The 20,861-nt window shown below is 35.9% G+C and overlaps 3 protein-coding genes across 6 annotated transcripts; 1 reads left to right on the plus strand and 2 right to left on the minus strand.

The window, feature by feature from the left end:
* Positions 1,099 to 5,667, plus strand: LOC105159194 (inactive protein kinase SELMODRAFT_444075). 4 transcript variants are annotated; one of them, XM_011076166.2, is made up of 8 exons: positions 1,099 to 1,386; positions 1,539 to 1,678; positions 2,716 to 2,810; positions 3,045 to 4,054; positions 4,164 to 4,330; positions 4,560 to 4,636; positions 4,857 to 5,181; positions 5,329 to 5,667. In XM_011076166.2, exons 1-8 carry the CDS (start codon positions 1,206 to 1,208, stop codon positions 5,431 to 5,433), a joined length of 2,100 nt encoding a protein of 699 aa, XP_011074468.1. In that variant the 5' UTR covers positions 1,099 to 1,205; the 3' UTR covers positions 5,434 to 5,667. The 4 variants fall into 4 exon arrangements, with proteins under 4 accessions (XP_011074468.1, XP_011074469.1, XP_011074470.1 ...); XM_011076167.2 differs by having other exon boundaries at positions 1,100 to 1,386; positions 1,542 to 1,678; XM_011076168.2 differs by having other exon boundaries at positions 1,100 to 1,383; positions 1,542 to 1,678.
* Positions 8,775 to 10,664, minus strand: LOC105159195 (protein JINGUBANG-like). Its single transcript, XM_011076171.2, has one exon. The coding sequence runs from the start codon at positions 10,404 to 10,406 to the stop codon at positions 9,036 to 9,038; it is 1,371 nt and encodes a 456-aa protein (XP_011074473.1). The 5' UTR covers positions 10,407 to 10,664; the 3' UTR covers positions 8,775 to 9,035.
* LOC105159196 (allene oxide synthase 1, chloroplastic) lies at positions 18,678 to 20,698 on the minus strand. Its single transcript, XM_011076172.2, has one exon. It carries the CDS (start codon positions 20,623 to 20,625, stop codon positions 19,012 to 19,014), a length of 1,614 nt encoding a protein of 537 aa, XP_011074474.1. The 5' UTR covers positions 20,626 to 20,698; the 3' UTR covers positions 18,678 to 19,011.

The raw sequence follows: 20,861 nt of genomic DNA on the forward strand, positions 1-20,861 counted from the left end.
ATCATTAGATGGTATCTGGCGGGCTAATGAAAGAAGTAAGGAAGTGAAAAGCTCGAATCCTACAACCTTTGGGAAGTGCCACCCCAGGCCCCGTTTCAGATAACTGCAAAAATCCACGTTAAATTTTCAGAAATGAAAAATTGAACACACATCTCAAACTGTGTTGGCAATTGCACCTTGTGATTGAATTGAATGATCGGTGGGCCCAATAGACTCTAATTTCTGGCATCGTCCCAAACTATCCAACCCATTATGAATATTTTCTTCTACATTTTTGCCTCAATAAAAAGCCCACTACTTACTGCACCCAAACAACATCACGTTGCTCTTAAGCCCACCCCCATTCAGATATTTGATACTTCAAAACTTAGTAAGAATATTTCTATCCCACACGCACAAATGTCACGCTTCAACTTGTATTATATGCAACTCCACTTTTAACTTAAAACTTAATTTAGATATATTCTTAATTTTAGAAAGAAAAGCACTTATCAATTACTCATCAACGCATGATATGAAAAATGTGATAGAAGATCTACGTTATTATTCTAAGCCCACATACATGAATGGACTATTTCCTACTTTCTCAAGTCATTTGGGATGGCATATAGTTCGATTCCTTAGCCAAATGATTGGCCATGCGATATGATCAAATGTATTGTCTAGTTGACTCTTAAATTTAATGAATTTGTTTTACGTATCACAAGATATAAACTATTCAAATTTTTTGTTATGATTAACATGATATGCGTGCCAATATCGATATCATTCAATTGAGGACGTTTATATAAATTGTCGATTAGAATGTCTTTAATTGGTTTAGTATTTTAGGCCCTATTTACTTTGTGATATGAGCTATCTGAATTGACAATTATATATATTATACTATGTTTATTTGAATTATTTGAATTGAATAACTCAACTCATAATAATTTGGAGTAGCCCTCAAATATAAAAATTGAACCTCTATAATATAAAATAAATACTTTATAAAAAATATCTCAAATAATTTATCGATCCTAATAATAAAAAATAAACAATAAGTCTATAGTTACGGTAATGTGTGAGTGAAAGATTTGGAAGTTAGTGCAATTTCAATTTTATAAGGGTTATATGCAATTATGGAACTCGGAGTTCCAAACTCTCCGTACTTCTCCGGGTTTCCTCCTATTTTCACACGTTTACCGACAAACTGACGTCACCCGATGTTCCCGCCAAAATCAGAAGCAACCATTCCGCACGGCGGCGGCGCGGCGGATAAAGTGGTCGTGGCCGTGAAAGCGGAGAAGGTCATCTCCAAGGCCGCCTTGGCTTGGGCTCTCACCCATGCGGCCTGCTCCGGCGACGGCATTACGCTCCTCGCCATCTTTTCCGGCAACAAGGGTGGTATATTTACTCAAGCTGAATTTCGTTGAAAGACATGATTTTTCTTTTTAAAGTGGATAAATAGTTTGTTGCTTTTACTGCTTGTAGTCGAGTCTTGGAGATTATTTATTGTTACAGGAAGCTTTGTGTAATGTGTACGTTCGTCTGAAAAGCAGGCGGGAGGAGATTTTTGGGAATTCCTCGATTGAAAGGGAACTGTCGGAGCTTCGATCCGGCTAAGCTGCCGGAACGAATTTGTCAGATCTCTGAGTCTTGCTCTCAGATGGTTCTTCAACTTCAGGACCGAATACAGGTACTGAATTAAGTACTCTTATTTGCATCATTTTATAATTTTTTTCGTTTCTGTTTGTATTTTTCGGGTATGCTTAGTACTTTAAATTTACTGCATTTACCAAGAAGGAAGTTGGATTGCCGTGGTTATCTGGATTATCAAGTGAAGTTAAAGGAAATGATGAATAAATCTGTGCAGAAACTGTGTTTATGTAATTTGATTCAGTATTGGAGATTTTGGAAGGTTTTTTCAGGTTGTAAAGATGTTGAATTTGGTCGTCTGCTCATTATGATAAGGTTACTTGAGATGTGCCTTGAAAAAAGCTTATGATTGATAATGCATAATTGAGTTCCCAAGGGATTGTGAAATCTCTTTTTGCATGTGTAATCAGCTTTTTATGATTTTCTGCTGATGATATTCATGGTGTATACATACTTTTTCTTACCCTTGGTAATAGAGCCCTATTGATATACTTGAAGACAAGTAAAAGCTAATTTCTGAGTGCAAATAAGCCTTGACAATTACAACATGAATTGGATTCCTGAAACCCTCTCTTTGAGTTGAAGATGGCAATTCAACCTTTCATTGACATGTTGATGTAGCCCGTTTTGAAGATCATAAGAAATTTCTTTTCTGCCATAGTGAAAAAGCCAATTGCCACTTTGATGCAATGCATATCAATTCTACCAATAAGAATATATAATACTTTAGGGAACCCATAGCTACTGTCTGCCGGAACCCATGGTTGCTTCTGCTTTTATAAATGAATAGTAGCCCCTTTATATTTTAATTATAGTTACCTAACTACTTTTTGGTTCATTAGATGTGCATGGACTTGATGGTAATCTTATCCAATCTTGTAGCCATTGCCTGATGGAGTAGGTAGCCCATATGTGGCTCTTAGATTCCATTTTAAATGCAAATTATTGTAATTTTTCCATCTTTCTGTAGGTTTTAATCTTGGCTGCTGACTATGAGCTTAAACTTGCTAATTGTTATTAGCAAAAAGGATAATCAGTTGCATATGTGAACGTCGTTATGGTGGTTGGTTTTTGTAGGTCAGAGTGCGGATCAAGGTTGTATCAGCCATGTCTGCTGGTGCTGTTGCTGCTGAAGCAAAGAGTTATGCAGCCAATTGGGTCATATTGGACAAGTAAATCACATATATGTTTGTATATACCTCTAACCGATATACTGAGTCCTCAGAGCTGAGTTAGATATATTACAGACTGAGATTAACTCTTTGCTAAGCCAAATTTGGGTACAATTAAATAGTACTGTTTTGGTTCTTTGGTCTTTATGCAATGTCGAAATAAGTCTTTGCATTTGTGTGATTTGAGTTTGAATTCACGGATAACGCATTATTGGTGTTATTCCCATAAGACAGGAAACTGAAGCGAGAGATGAAGCATTGCATGAATGAACTGCATTGCAATATTGTAGTTATGAAGGGTGCCCAGCCAAAAGTTCTCCGGCTCAATCTAGCAAGGTCAAATGATCTTCAAACACCCTTTTATTCAGCTGCTTCATCGCCTACTAAGGACAGCAATAAGTTCTACACCCACATTATGAAGCATACGACCCCTGTCAGCAGCCCTGAGGATCCCAACACTTCCTACACAAGAACCTCAGGCGAAAATTCATTATCAAGTCCTGACACAGGGTCTTGTATCTATGTTGTGTATGAAGAAAATCCCCTTTATGAAGGATTAAGTAGAGGTAAAAGCCTGCCTAGTAGACTTGAGACACCGGACCATCCAGGGGCAAGAAGAATGTGTTTTTCAGGAACCCCAGAATCTGAAACTTTAAGGAATCATAGAAATCACGCCGATAATGAGCATGGTCCAGGAAGTGGAAACCAGAATAACATCTCTAGAACTTCATCTACCTTTGCCAGAACTGAAATGTTTGATTTGATCCAATATAGAGATGACGAAATGGTAGGAGGAACTGAATTGGATAAAAAATCTGATGGAGATTGTGTGTACAACTCTAGCATTCGGGGAGCTGTCTCTTTAGGTAAAACTTCCTTGCTGCCTCCTCCTTTATGTACACATTGTAAATCCAAGGCTCCAGCATTTGGAAAACCCCCAAAGCAGTTTAATTACAGAGAACTAGAGGAAGCTACAGATTATTTCTCAGACAAAAATTTTGTAGCAGAAGGTGGGTTTGGTTTGGTTCATAGAGGGATTCTGAGGAATGGGTTGGTCATTGCTGTGAAACAACTGAAGTTTGCTGGCCCTCAACGAGATGCTGATTTCTGCAGGGAAGTTCGCGTACTGAGTTGTGCCCAGCATAGAAATGTGGTGTTGCTTATTGGTTACTGCATTGAGAGGAAGAAGAGATTATTGGTGTATGAATACATATGTAATCGCTCATTGGACTTCCATTTACATGGTATCTTCTGTTTACTTTATGATTTATATCTGACATGCCACACAATCTGCTAGTTCAATCACTGATTGTGGCACCCTGCAGCGATTTGAATTTTGTTTCATACCTTCAGTTGCAGGAAATGAAAAGTCAGTTCTTGATTGGCAAGCACGTTTAAAGATAGCTGTCGGGACTGCAAGAGGATTACGGTATCTTCATGAAGATTGCAGAGTAGGATGTATAGTTCACAGAAACTTGCGGCCAAACAACATCCTCCTAACTCATGATTTCGAACCTCTGGTAAAATTCTGTCAGTGTTCTATAACTCAGTAAGAAATTCGGATGAGTAAACAGAGCGTATTCAATGTTACTTATTCAGATACTGAGAGATCAGTGCAAGTGAAATCAGATTAATGGATCTTTAGATGTACATGTCTGATGTGATACTGTCAATTAAGAAACAATCCAGTATTAATTCTGTCTTGACATTTTATCTTTAGCAATTACTTTATATGTTCTTTTATATCAGGTTGCTGATTTTGGACTGGCAAGATTGCACAGTGAGGAGGAGTTCTGTGATAGCAACCAGGAAGTTGGAACTCCAGGGTAAAATGCAGGTTTCCTAGTATATTAGTGAGCTTCCTATATGACTATCTATTTCTTGTATCAGTTGTTTAATTGAATCTGAGAATCAAGCAAGGAAGACTATTTTCAATTCACTATGTGCAAGAAATACTGATATTTGATGTAATTACATATTTCGCTGGAATCAAGTTGGTCCCATATTCTTTTGATCATTTTCTGGATCTTTCTTTTATGCCCTTAGGTATCTTGCACCAGAATATTTCAGTGGTGGGAAAATGACTGAGAAAGTTGATATATATGCATTTGGCCTGGTATTGCTAGAGCTAATCACCGGCCCACGAGCCCATGACTTGCAGTGCTGCTCCGCATACCAAATTTTGCTAGATCATATCCATGCTTTGGCTAAGATGGAACCGCTACATATCTTGGCTTACAACCATCAATTGCTGGACCCTCACTTGGCATCAAACCAACTCCAAGTTTTACCCTATGAGCTTCATGCAATGGGATGTGCTGCCTCATTGTGCCTACAGCAAGATCCTGACTTAAGACCGCCCATGTCAAAGGTCTCGTTCTTAGTATTTATTTAAGCATAATAGAATTAATGGTTTTTATCTAGTTAGTTTCTCTTTTATTCATCCAAACTCATCAATTTTCTTTTAGCTGGCATATATACAAGAGATTTAACAAGTGAATTTGCTTCTTAATTTTAGGTAGTCAAAATGCTAGAAGGAGGAAGCCCAGTTACTCCCCTGGCTTTGGACTTGTGCATAGTTGGTTGTAGCAATGGGCATTCTCATGACAAGTTGCGGCAGTAGTTGTATTAATTTACTTCTCACTGTCTTCTTTTTACTTAATTGCAAGTAGTACAGCAGTTAGTCCATTATTGTAAGAAGCCACATGCAGATAAGGAGTATTAAAGATCAACGTTCTTCATTTTTGAAGTCATTCTTGTGAGTGATATTAGAACAGTATATCTGATTGCATATGATTTTTGTGCCTCAATATCAGCTTGGATGGATAACTGATCTTTTGTCAGAAGACAAGTCGCATTGTTGGTTCCATATAGTAAGGTCTTTCTTAATTTAGTCTCATATATTACGCTTTTCTCATATTGCATGCCATATGAAAAATTTTCTCAATGGTAGTCCTTACGTGCATTTTTCGTCCAATAATTAATGAAAAAAGCTAACGATTCTATTAATTATTGGACGAAAATTGTACTTGAGGATTAAAATTTCAACTTATAAAATTCAATATGAAAAAATTATGACAAAAGAGAATAAACTGAAAAAAAACTTTATATAATATATGAGACAAAAAATGCGAATTTTCCTTTGACATAACATCGTTGTGTATGAGGTTGATTATATTTTATGTTGGATCTGTCTAATTAAAGGGCTTACTACTTTACAACTGGGCGAAGTTGATGGGAAGCACGAACAGTTTAACTAATACAAGCTGATTAATAATGGTCAGGAACTCTTTCATGGAGAACCTCAGAACTGTATTGTTAGATATATTAATAGATATGGACAATAACCCTTCTAACAATGTGCCAACTCAAATTCTATGCACTTCACATTCTACATCTGAAATTGGTATTCTATTTTAAGTAAAATGTATTCTTTGGTAGTATTGACATAATATTGAAATATCGATGTGACAAATTTATTTCATCAATTTTTTATTTTTTTGCTTTTTTTTTTCACGTGAGAATTGAAACTACATCTCATGATGTGATTTCGAAAACTAAAATTCTCCAACTCGTAGGCCTGTTCTATTTTGTGGTATAAAATAAATGAGTGATCATATAAATCGAAATTAAATGTATAGTAAAAACCCGAGAATAGCTGTAGTTAGTATACTTTGATCATGTTGGTTGTATAATATTTATTTTGTTATATAATAGTAGTGTAGATGTGAAATAACCTTATTACATATTTAATTTTAGCTCATTGATGCACATGTGGGAGCAATTGAGGGGACACAGGTAACTTGCTATGCTAAAATTTTGACAAAATCGACATTCCAAGTCCTTGTCCGATTCTACTCCAATGACAGATAACTCAATGCATCTAACTTGATGGATTGAGTTATTCATTTCTAAACAATAATTAGACTTGAATTTCTTTATAATTATATGGTAAGTATAATACACTTACTTTGTGATTAATAGAGAGTTCAAGTAAAATGATCAATCACGCAACAAATATATCATACTTGCTCTACAATTGATTTGTTTGGCAAAACTTGATCCGCGTAAGAATTTTTTCGTGAGGTTACCACCCCTTCAAAGTTTAAAAGGATAGAACTTATGGTTTTGTCCATTATATTATAATACATGACACATGTATAAAATATTATTTTAAACATATAAATAACTTAAATTTCTTATTTAATATGTATAAATATAAGAGAGACGTTAATTTATGAGCAGTAGATGTTGAACATTTGCTCACATCTGAGTCTCGTGAAACACATCATTGTCGGGTTTGAGGTTTCCTTATATCTTTTGAGACGAAAACTTTACTATGAAAGATGTCGGATAAGGATTTTCATACACCAACTCTTGACTTTATACTCAATCTACTCTGTCCAAACTCAAAAACTAATAGGGTAACTACAGTACAGATACTTTTATGTAATAAAATACAAATATGGACCTAATGCATATTATAAGGCTTAAATGTATTTCTAATTTGGTAATTTAAATTATTTGACGTTTTTGTCCTTTAATATTCTATTGTAGTATTTTGATTCTACATCTTTTTAGTTTTCATAATTTCGCTACTTTTTTTGCTTGAGTTTATATTTTTCGTCAAAAAAATACATGTAATCTCAAGTGACATTTTAAAATTAGTGATCTTGTTCCTATTGGCTCATTTTTTGCCAGCATTTTTGCCCTTTGATTTTCTAGGATAACATTTTGGTTCTATATCTTTTTAATTTTTACGATTTCAATCATTTTTTTCCACTGGAATTAATCCATCTCGCCGATGAAAGTGAACTCCAGCAAAAAAAGGGTTGAGATCACGTAAACTAAAAAGATTTGGAATCAAAATACTATCCTATAAAATTAAAGGACGAAAACGCTAAATATCTTAAATTACGGGACAAAAATATACATACAACTCTTAATATAATTACACTTGTTATTAGTTAATTATATGTTTAGATTGCGTCAAATGTGAAATCTGAACTATAAACTTTTTCAATTCAAAATATTATTTATTTAAATGCATCTAGCTAGCTAGCAACTTGAAATGGTATTAGGATACATCTCGCATGCGTGTCACGCTCTACATATGTTTCCAAATATGAAATATACTTAATATGGTTTATTATAATCTGTGGCACTTACTGGAACACACAGCTACACTACATATATAAAAATATTATTTTACAGTAAATATGTATGACTTATGCTACTTGTAGAGATTTCGGGAGACATTGATATATTTATATATATGTAATAATTATTGAAAGGCAGTGTAAGAAAATGGTATGCATTTCACCACTGCTGGTAAGTCATACAATTCATGCAGTAGGTAGGCATGTTTCTTGATACCATGTCTTGTGTTCAGCCTGAAATTATTATCATGCCCCAAGAAAATTTCAATTTCAAGAATCTATAAAAAGGATGATTTTTTATCACTATAGTTAATTATTATTATAAAAAAAATTAAAAAGGGATGAATCAAGCGTTATCGATCGCGGATATACAACGGTCGTCAATCGTTGTTTTACTAAGTAAAGTCACAAGACAAAATAGGATGGAAAAATGATTGTTTTTCAAATTAACCGCAATTCAATCAACTTTAACGTTCCACCAATAGAAAAGAAGATAAACGTAAAAAATAATAATAATAATTTAAGGTTCAGAAACTCATCTTCGATCAAATTTTTTGAGAGCTAAAAACACATAAGTGACTATATTAAAAAATCAAAATTGTAACTATCCCAAAATTATTACAATGGAATTAATCCATGATGTGCGCTTATTAAAACCAGAAGTAGTTATCAGTAATCGATCTATGTAGCTTAACAATTATTTCTTGTTCTAAGTACACCAAACAATTATTTAAATAAAGAGGTAGCTTAACCAATTCCACAATATTTCAGCTATTGACAACATGTGTAAAATAAGAATTATGAGAGAGAGAAAGGGAAGGAAATTAATTAAAATAAGTTATCTAATCAAGAAAACAAATTATTCTATGCAACTGATCAATCAACCTCCCTTATCCCACATGATTAACTCATAATTTACAATGCCACTCATCTTCTTACTCTTCTTCCATCAAATTTAAATTTAACTGAAAAAAAAAAAAAAAGACATCTTAATCCTCAAACCACGGATCAAACAGTACTTATCAAGATTGTGAAAAACTGAAACTCATTACATTACAGTCTTAGATTAATACTTCGGAGGTGGTACAGAATCCCAGTTGTAATCTCCAACTTTGTGCTGTCCTAAACCCAATTCCGGCGCCGTCTCCGACACGCTCCACACTTTCACTGATTTATCAAGACTCCCACTATAAACCACCCATTTCTTCTCGCCGCCGGCACTGGACCCCTTGTCCTCCTCCACCGCCAGGCACTTCACCGGCCCCGTGTGCCCCGACAACACTGAGAGGCAAGTATGCACCCCGCCCTCCTTCCTCCACACGCATATCGTTTTATCAGCTGAGCCACTGAACACCAAATTCCCCGCCGCCGCCAGGCAGAGCACCGCCAGCTTGTGGCCCTTCAGCACGCCGCCGTGCGAGAACTGCTTCTCTAACTCCCAGAAATTTACTAGCCCGTCCGACGAGCCGCAGTACAGAACCGAACCCGACGCGTTGACGGCCAATGCCGTGACGGCGCACTCCTGGCTGAGGAGCGTCTGCGTTAGGTTGTGCTTGATGACCTTCCCTTTATGTTCCCTCGTCCATACTTTAACAGTGCCGTCGGCAGAGCCGGTGTAGACTATCCCATCGATGCTCGACACGACGGAGTTTACAGCGTCGTCGTGAGCCTTGACGGATTCAATACATTTCGAATTCTCCACCTTCCATACCTTGAAAGTTCTGTCCCAGGAAGCGGAATAAAGGAGTCCTTTCTCTTGGTTCATGCTCAGGCAAGAAATGGCGTCCGTGTGCTTGATCCAGAGCGCAGTTCGTTTACTTTTGACCTCCACGTAATTCCTCGGCCTGATAGAGGCTTTGAATATGTCGAAAAACGTGGGCATAGTGCCAACACGTTTATGGACGCTGGGATTCTTGGGATTGAATTTCCAAACACGAACCTTGCCGTCCTGGTGACCGGTGAAAATCTTGTCGCCGGAGATGATAATGGCCTTGACGAGTCCACTGTTGGATTTGAAGGCAGAGAATTCCTGCATGTCCTTCCAGACGCGGATGTTCTTGCTGTCGGAGCCGGTGTAGAGGAGGTCGTTCTTTGCAGCAAGGGAGTAAATATGGCCCTCCTCGCGGACGAGGGAGCCGATGAGGCCACTTTGAGGGACGTTCTGGGGGCCAGTTTCCGAGAAATTGGACCAAGGCGACTTAGCAAAGGGCGAGGTTTGGTTCCAGGGAGACATCATCATGGGGGAGCAATCACCGCTGAGGCGATTGGGATCATAGCCAGAGAAGCTGCTGTTCCTATTAGCGAAGTCATCGGCGTCGCTGGAGGCGGCGGAGGAGGACGAAATGTTGGGATCCGAGCGAACCATGTAGCCTTTCTTGGAAGATATATGATTGTTGGCTTCTGCAAACACTGTTGGCCGGAATTGGTTTTCTAACATTCCAAAGAATCTGTGAAACTGAGGGAGAAGTAAAAGAAAGAAGAAGAAGTGATGAAGAGGAAGAGAATAGAGAGAAACCCTGATGAGAGAAAATGGAGGAGTGGGGCGTGAGGAGGAGAGATTTTGTAGGAGGGAGAGAGTAGTCTGAGAGTGAAGGATAGGTGTTGGACATGTGTAAGGAGGAGTGGGGTATGTCTGTATGGATTTGTTCCGTGTAAGAGAATTTTGAGGTAATGGTAGTTTGATATGTATGGTCTTTTCATTTCTTAACACTAGTTTTTAATGATACGTATATTTTAAGTACATTTTCCGCCTTTTTCCATAATTGGTTTTGAATGTTCCATTTCCACCTAAGTATATGGGAATTTTACGCCACTCACAAGCACATATATAGATAGCTGTTAAAACAAAGATCCAGGACCAATTTGTATCCCCTCAATTAATTACATCACAAATATTAAGAATAATTACATCGGTTTTTTTAATGATTTAGTGTAATAAAATTTATTTGATTTGAAAAATTACATCTAATAGCATTGACGTTTGTTTTTGTTCAACAAATAAATCTATTCGTTATTTAAAATTCACAAAACTTGTTTATATAAGCAAAAAAATTTGAGTGAAATTCATATTCACCTCCAATTGACTGATTGTTAGTTTATTACATAGCAAATAAATATCTGCTCACATGCATTAGCTTGTGAAAATATATAAGTGTATTTTCGTCAGAAAATATCTGTTTGCCCTATATAATTTGTAAGTAAATTGACAGTAAATATGAATTTCTATTTAAATTTTTTTATTGATGTCAGCAAATTTCGTAAATTTAATTAACATATCTAATTTCCTGAATAAGTATACATATACATTACACTAAATTCGAAGAAAAGTGGCGATCATCCCTAACATTGTAAATCATATTTTTTTGATAAATTTATATGATTTAATTCGAACTCTAATGTAGGTAGTGCAGTGGATGCTTGTTGGACCTAGTAGAGTTGTTGGGACGCATGACATGCCATATATATTGAGGACAAGTTGTCATATAGAATACTGTTTTTGTAATTAACAAAGTGTAACTAGGCCACTCAACCCCTATCATCATAATAAAATTAATGCCACCATTTCCTAATAATACTTCAATTAGCTACCAATTCTTGTAATAATATAGTTTTTCAAAGTATATATATTGACTTTTTGGAGGGAAGGGGAGAGCTTCATTGACAATTACCGGTATTAATTAATTTCTATAAACTAATTATGTGGAATATTCTTCCTGTAAATAAAATAATTAATTAGAATATATATATATATATATATGGAACTAATTGTTCGGGTTTTCATCGCGTAAGGCTAAATTTAACAGCTCTTTGCTTTAGTAATTTTTTTGACCATCATTATAATGTTTTTTTTTATCTGTCGTCCGTTATTAAGATTGATTGTCAGGAATCATACTTATTTTTATAGTAATGTCATGATTCCTACGGACTATTTATGTTTGGGAAACATAATTATTTCTGACTTGAAATATTCCCACGTCAATTACTGTATTCGGAAAATACAAAAGTAGTGATAGATTAAGGAGTGATTTCATGTAGCTAGGTTCTTGGACATCCTTATGACCATGTTTACTTGTCAAATTAAGAATTAATTAATGTCACAATTTATTATAAAATAAGTATTTCAAAATAAATAAAAGTTGGGGTGTGAGCGACTTTTATTAGAGTTGGGGAGGGACAGTCCGTGTGGTTCACACCAATTGCATTCAAGCAAAGTCAAGTTATCCACTTGATGTCTACTACCAAACACAGTTTTGGGGGAAATGCGATTTCAACAATATTGTTGTCGACAAAACGTTACAGACAATACAAATTCATAGTCCGGCTGCTAAACAACGATTTACCAACATCCCTTCTACCCTCACTCGTATGTGGAACTCTAAAATACCTTAGACGTCGCCACCACTATTCCCTACTGCCTTGGCAAGTAACCTACGCCTATTGTTTGTATGCTATCGCAGGGCCATACTTGTCTATTAATTACTTATTTCAAATTCAATTAATTAATTAGGGTGATTTTTTTTCCCAAAAAAGGTTTTTAATTCTATAAGTATAGAAGGTGACAATTTGGGACATGTTGTAATTGATATTGACAATTTAGTCTTATAATTAAAGAAAATAATAATTCAAGGACAATTATAACCAAAAAATTATATAAGTGGTTGAAATCTCAGAATCAACATGTCACGTGCATAGTAAATGAGATTTTCCGATGAGATTGGTCAAAATTAATTGCCCTCAATTTGTGACGTTCGAGAAATTACATGACCAAATTGCAGAAACAGATATATATATATATAGGACAAAAAATACCACTACTTCATACTTATAAGAGTAAAACGATGATTTTTTTTTATATATATATGAATATACAAAAATAAAATTTTCTTGAACTAGTTATGAATATTCTTTCAAGTTTTGGGATGTTACCTTTAACCAAATTCATGTAAAAAGGCCAAATAATTGCCTGATATTATTTTCATACCTTTATATAAATTGCAAACCACAATGCTTTCACTTTATATAGGAAGGGAAATGGAGGTAGGAAAGAAAAGGGAACAGGGGCTCAAAACCCTAGGTTATTGGAGCTTCCACATAAAGCTATAATAATACAACAACTGGGAGGTGGAAAATTGACATCAATTGTTTGTCCATTACTCGTGTTTTTTCTTTAAATTTTTTCCCCCCGAATCGGCATATATATAAACAATCTTCCTTTTAACGGTTTTCTTAACTTGCTAGAACAAGCTGACAACATGGTCGGTAGGTATAGCACAAGTTCCTAGGTATCTCAAGAATTTGCCACGTCTTGATAATAACTATCTTTTCCTAGATTTGTTCCTAGTGCGTCCTGATTTTTTCCATTTATGTGAGATTCATGTGTTAATTTTTTTGATTGGATTGAGGGGGAATTATATGTTGTTGCAAGTAGAACTTCGCATCGAACTAAAACAAAAATTAATGTGGAATGGGAGCCCCCTCCAGATACTGACATTGCTTTCAAGGAAAGACAAATGCGTGGCGGCATTCATATTACGCGACCACCAAGGTTTCATTCGCCCTGCAACTGCAACAGAAATCTTTGCTCCTAATACTTCCATTGCCCAACTCCACGCAATTCAATTGGTAGTGGAAGAACTTAACACAAAAAATGTTGAATATGCTATCTTCCAATAGCTGAGGCCGATTTTGCTGCTCAATTAGACATTAAGGCGATCAAGAAAATCTGACCAAATGGGATTTCCGTAAGATCCTCAGGTTGTGTAATCGACACGGCTAAAGATGTTGCCACGTATTCAGGGTGTTTAGCAGCTGATCATGTTTATTCTGTCCTTGACTTTTGAGTCAGGTGGGAGAAGTAGTTGGTGTTTTGCGGACTACCATTGCATATGGATTCCCCATCTTTGGGCTTGAGTTGTCCTTTTAAGGTTTTTGTCTAGAAGAGGTGTTTTATGGACTGTTTATGCACGGGCCCCTTTTTGAGGAACATCATCAGTATCCATTCTCAATCATATCTTTGGGGATTTCACATTTGGTGGGCGGAATATGAAGCGCACATTTTCGGTCAAATTTTAAGGTTAGGCCAATTCACCCCTCCAACAAGTGCTCTTGACTTTGGGCCGTGAAGCCCAAGACCCACACTTGCACATTTTAGACCGAGTAAATTCAGTTAATATTTAGGTTTGGCAAATTGAGTTTCTCTCTCTCCCACTAATGGATTGGGTGTAAGAATATAGAATTAAGTCATGTTAGTTGGCTTCTGCGGTTTCTCCTACGAGCTCGACTCATTCTTGGTCATGTCCATTTTTGGAACATCAACATATAAAGTCACAAAAATGACTTTTCACTGTATGTGTTAATTCTTAAAAATGGTATCAAATTATTAAATGATATTTTAATATAATTAATTTCTATTGATAAGAACCTAATTAATTTCCTTAAAATCATCTTCCCTTCCCTTTCCAAACCACACGCACTTCATTGTCCATTTCCTACAGATGCATATGTTTACGCCCTCAAATGACAAAAACAATAGAATGATTACACTAATTAAGACAGTGAAACCGACTATGTCAGAGTGCAACACCATCCAACTTATGGGTAATTAATCCCCCCACCCATAAACAGAATCTAACCACCGACCACCTCCACCTATTTCTTTATTACATAAAATATTCCAATTTTATCTCCAAATCCAGCATATAAACCTCACCATTCCTGCATTAATCTTCCCATATTCTAAAACTCGACAGCAACAATGTGTTCTCTACTCCCCCAGAAACACCCTATCACTGACAACTCAGAGGTTGCTCAAAACAAAGATCAGGACGACGAAGATAACCCTGCTGGTCTCGTCACCAGTCACTTGTATCTGAAACCGGCCCACGCCACCGGGACACTGGACAAAGCGGTGGTGCTCCGCCGCATTCGCCACCGGAAGCGTGTCAACAAGGTGAAGTCCGCCGTGCAAGCTCTTCTTAGCTCGCCCTTCGCTTCCAACGCGGACGACAAGAAGACTTCGGTTGTTCGTATAAGATGGGCTGATGACGCTTTTGCTGCCCCTTAATTAATTCGAAATACTGTTGTTTTAAGTATATATATATATATATATATATATATGTGTGTGTGTGTGTGTGTGTATATGTATGTATCTCTGTGTGCGAGTGAAGTTGATTAAGACTGTATTGGAGTGTTTGAGCAGTAAAGATACATACGCTCCCCAAGTGCTTTGTAGTGCAAAGGATTTTCTAGTGTCAATTCTGATTTTTTTAAGCGATAAGATCACATCACTATATATATATTTTTAATGAATTAAATAATATATCCATTAAATCATTATATTAATATAAACAAAAAATGATAAAATAAATTATACTAAACTCATATAAAATAAAATAAATAGTCATATTAATCTCGAAATTGTTTATGTAACTCCAACTTTAACAATTAAATTAAAATATTATTTGTCTGGTGTTGATTCTTATGACAGCGTAAAATTATAATAATCTCTTTTGATAGTTGTAAAAAGTATACTGAACTGTGAATTGATATTTTTTATATAATAATGTAAAATTAATTATAATTTTTATGTTCAAAACGATAATTTTATTGATCAAAAAGTTATAAGCATGATCAGTTATCAACAATTAATTAACTATATTATAGATAATAAGTACCCCAATCTAGAAGAATTGATTCCAATTTAAAATGCAGATCGTATCTTTAATTAATCTCAATTTTACAATTTGAGTTAGACTTTATAATTATTCCCTATTAAATTAGAGTTTTTAATACTCGTGTTAGTGAAGTTAAGTATATATTGCAATGATTGAGGTCTTTGCATCAAAATTAAGAGCGACCTCGGTGTGTCTTTACTGAAGAAATATAATATTTAATTATGATTAATTGCTATGATTAAAAATAGAAAAAATAATATATAGTAATTGACCACAATCCTGCAACAGTTGTTGGTTATGATTTTAACAAAGTTGAAGCTTTTGTCACGGCTAAGAGTCGTGGCGATATGACAAAAATAGTTATCATGGTGAAGAAGCGAAGTATTTTCTCAATTTTTATTTAATCATAATTAATAATAGTTATGTACTATTGGTACGTTTAGTTCATAACCAATAAAATCGTAGACAATAGTAAATTTCTTCTAGTGTCATCAGTCAAAAGTTCTGAATTTTTATTTTACGTGTGTAGATGCTGGTCTACTTATAATATAGTTTAATGATTTAATATTTTATTCGCTAAAAATTATTTAATAAAATTATGTATGTTAGTAATTCATTAATTTAAAAAAAACAAAACATTAATCCACCAAGAGGCGAAGGTGGAATAGAATTTCCACTTTTTATTTCTTTCTCTGCTTTTACTTACATTAGTGTTAAAAACGCGAATCATCATCAGGAAACACGTTTACTAATTAATATTTAAGAATCGATAAAGTCATCCACCCACAAACACAAGAACTAGTTGCAGTGAACGGAATATATCGATCGATCTTCATTGCTATTACATTCTTGTAATGACTTTCACGAGGGTATCAACGTTTTCATAAATAAATGAGCATCACGGGTACGAGTTGTTGTAGAAAATTGATTAAATATGTCGAATTTTCTCAATTTTAAAATTATTTTAAAATTTTTATAAAATAAATGACTAAAAATATTGAATTTCTTGTCTTATGAAACTAATACGCTCTAACCGCTACTATCACTTCTTTTAAAATCAATTATTTTAAATTAATTCTATCATAATAAAAAAATTTATAATTAATTATGCAATCGTCGAACCAAATTATTTTGAATTCAATTAATTCTTACAACTATGACTTGACAATTAAAGGGCCGCAAAATTCTCGATACTAGTAGTTGTTGTTATATCGATATTGTTTGAAATTGTTTATGTAGTAGGAATTCTTGCAACTAGAAATTATTTTTTCATATTATTTTCAAAAAGTCACGATGAGACATTTAAATTAAATTATTTATTGACTACAATTATTTTATTTATATCAACTAATAGTCCATAATATTTGAAATTAAGTCTTGTCCGCCACCGAAACTAGACAAGACTTGGCTGCGCCCCTATACTCATTTTTTCCCCCCTCTTTCATTAGGATATTAAATGTAAAAAGGAAAAAAAGAATTCTTTGGGGATTTTCGATTCATCAGCCCAAACATCATCAATTGATGGGCCTTAAATAAAGCCCACAAATTCATAAATCAAATCCTCGACTCATGTAAATAATTCGCTGTACTGATTTTACGGATTAAGGTATTTTAGAGTGCATATAGGAAATTGCCAATCACAATGAGGAAGGAAATTTTTTTATCCAAATCAAGTTTAATCGAATTAAGTTAATCATAAAATAACTTATTATGTTGACTGATTTTTTTTTTTAAACTGCAAACCAGTCACACGACAAGTATATTACATTTGCTATACAATTGAATCCGATTTAGTTGAGGTGGGTCCGACATAGAATTTTCCACGAGCAAGTTAAATTTTAAATTTTCTTAGCTTTAAAACATACAAAGCTGAATAACGTCATAACCACACCGATGCTTAAATCAAATAATCGTAAGAAAGATGAATAAAGGTCATAAGAACACTAAAGTAGCAAAAGTTGTATCTACTATATTGTGGGCGGCTATTTATGAATTTCTCAAAACTGTACGATTTCATATGAACAACAAATACTAAAACTACCGCATGATAATGATAAACCATACATATTAGAGTTTTGGATTATACTAGAACCGAATCGTAAAGACCCTAAATTGAATCAAGAATCCAGAACTGCTTTAAAAATTATAGATATATTAGAAATAAGTCTTGGGAAAAAATGCAAACAACCCCCTTGTGATATCGTAAATGAGCAAATTACCTCCTTTGCTTCATTTTAAAAAGTATAAGGGGATAAATTGCTATATTTTTTTCATGGGAGATAATGTGCTCATTTTCAGTATCACAGGGGAATAAATTGTTATTCACCCATAAGTCTTGATACGACCTTCATAATATTATCCCATATAATTCATGTTTTTTTTTTTTCATTCACCAATATTAAAGGTGAGATCATATATATTCCTACGTGCATGATCGTCTGAATTATTTAATTTCTCCTTTCTTTTAGCCATTAAAGTGTCGAATCCTCTATCATTTTGTGTAAAATCTTGAAATTCTTATTAATGATAATATTGTTATCCGCGTCCAACTGTACTTTTATAAATTTCTAAAATCTGTCGCAATAATTAATAATACTTTAGAAGTTAATAATTTCATTACAAAAAAGATTTGCTTGCTGTTCAAATCTATCTTAAGGTGTCCATTTTGCACGTGGTACGTACATAAAGGGTATCAAAATAGTGCCTTTTTTATATATAATTTCATTAAATATAGTGTTCAGATCTTGGATTTGTGTGCTTTCGATATCCACAAAGATTTTTTATAAATATATGTTCTAGCTTGCATTTGATTTAAATATAATTAATTTAGTACAGACCAAACGTCTCAATTTAGTTTCTTTTATTTTCTCTAGCCACATGATTCATGAAGATGCTGGAAAGAATCTAAATGTAATCCAATCTAGTGGTTTGCACGAAATTTATAATCTTTCTTATTTACTTTGTAATATCACGAAAATTATGAAACATTATTTATTATAAAAAAAATTATGAAATATTATATACTTAAAGCCGAATCTTACAAATAAAAATATATATCTTGGGAGAGACAAAATTCTTGAAAATAGAAAACAACATACAACTCAAACAGCGTAATGTACAACCCGGTCCGGTACTACGTAACCCTTGAGTCATAGCACAACTACTTCTAGTCAAATCAAAATCAAAGTGTACAATTGACTATAACCTATTTTCTATTAACCACCAACAGAAACGGCCCCATTTTCCGTCTGCCCGACAGCTTCCCTGCCGGGAAACCCAGATTGATCAGCCGCCGCCCCGACCGTGTAATAATAATAATAATAATAATCATCGACAGATAGAGACGGAAACCAGTAGAGTAACAAAGGTTTAGAAACTGGCTCGTTTTAGCGACGTTATAGTGACGGAGGCGCCTAACGGCGACGCAGCGACCTCAATATCAAACGAGTCGTAGCGACGGAATAGCTCCACCAGCAGCAGCCTCGACGCCAGCACCACGAAATCCTTTCCGGCGCACTGCTTGTTGTTGAGTGTGGGGGTGGCGTTTTCAGGCCCGTTCGACCAGAGTACATGCTTTAAAAGCTTCTCGCCTTCTTCCCCGACGAAGCGGGTCGGAACAAACTCCTCGGCCCGGTCGAATATTTTGGGGTCTTTGGTTGCGAAGGGCTGGAACCCGTAAAGCATCTCTCCCTCCTTGATCTGAAACGCCGCGTCGTGGGATTCAATCACGAAATCGCGCTTGGCTTTGGCGTACTGCGACGGAACCGGCGGCTCGATGCGGAGAGCCTCGTAAACTACTGATTTCATCAGCGGCATGTTTTCCATCGCAGCCATGGTGACATTTCCGCCGTTGGATTTGATCGCCGATCGGATTTCTTGGGCCAGTTCGGTGTGGAGCTTGACTCCGGCGCGCCCAACCCATTTGAGCATGTTGGGGAAGAAGATTTTCAGGCCGCCGAAAGAATTGAAGCAAGTGGCGAACACGAGATTATGGCAAGCCTCGTCGCGAGAAATCCCAAGCTTTTCAGCTTGATCAAGGACAGGGGTTGAGTTCTGGTAAAAGAAGTCGTACAATCTCTGATAATCCTTCTTTATCAAGAACGGCGGCAGTGAAAATGTATGGAGAATGCCATCTTCTATTGGTCTCGGCAAACCCAATATCAGCAACGGATGCAGGTGGAACAAAACCCATTTGCTCACAAGCTTCGGCCCGTCGGATCCAAGTCTGGTGTCCTTGGGGTCGGCACCGTAGAAGGATCGGGCCAAGAAATTGAAGGCGGCTTGATCATTGGCGGAGCTGAAACCAGCTTTCCCTTTAGTGGCTAATTCCTTCTCCATACTCTCGAACAGCTCCGTATAGCTGTTGTGGAACTCGGGAATCACATGATCCCGCCGATGCGAGAGCAAGAAAAACATGAGTTTCTTGAGTTTGGCGTGGTTGGGCTCCGAAGGGTCCAGAAAGGAGAGGGTTCTGTACCCGCCGGTGAGATCGGTGGAGGGCATGTAAGTCCCGGTGAAAAGATCCTTCTTTTCAACTTTATCCGTATCAAAAAGGGCCGGAAAACTCTTGCCGTCGAGCAGAACGACGACGTTGGGGTTGAAGGAAATGAGGGGACCGGGGGGCATATTTGTTCTAAACACAGTAGACTGATACTTGAGGATTCTTGATTTGAAAAACTCATCTCTGCCCTGGTTGTAGAAGTAATCTTGCCTGTCTTTCCAGGGTCCGATCAAAGGAAGCCCGTAGTCTCCAGGGACTTTCCGGACTGGAAACTTGGAAGGTTTCTCTGGAGCGACAGCGGCCGTCAGAGGCGGCGCTGGTGGTTGAGAAATGTATGGTTTCTCGGATATGGTGGCTGTGATGATGGGGTGGGCAGAGAGGGAGCGCCCTTTGCAACGATTGGGAGAAGCTGGTAATCTTGTCGATAGTTTCTGGGAAGAAGAAGAGGGAAAGTGCAAAGCAGGGAAAGATGAAGCAGCCATTGCTGAGCTTGGACTGCGGACTTTTGTTTGCGAAAGTTGATGATGATGGTGGCAGATATATGAATTGAATTGAATATACATATATATATATATATATATAGAAAACGGAAATCACTGCAAAAACAAAAAACAAAAAATGATAAATGTGAAGACTGATAATCAATAATGAATTCTGAGTGGAAAAATGTGGGCCATCATCAAAATGGGTAGCCCTTGAATTTATTTATTTTTAAATC

Source organism: Sesamum indicum, linkage group LG3, assembly GCF_000512975.1.
Source record: "Sesamum indicum cultivar Zhongzhi No. 13 linkage group LG3, S_indicum_v1.0, whole genome shotgun sequence".
Lineage (NCBI taxonomy): Eukaryota > Viridiplantae > Streptophyta > Magnoliopsida > Lamiales > Pedaliaceae > Sesamum > Sesamum indicum.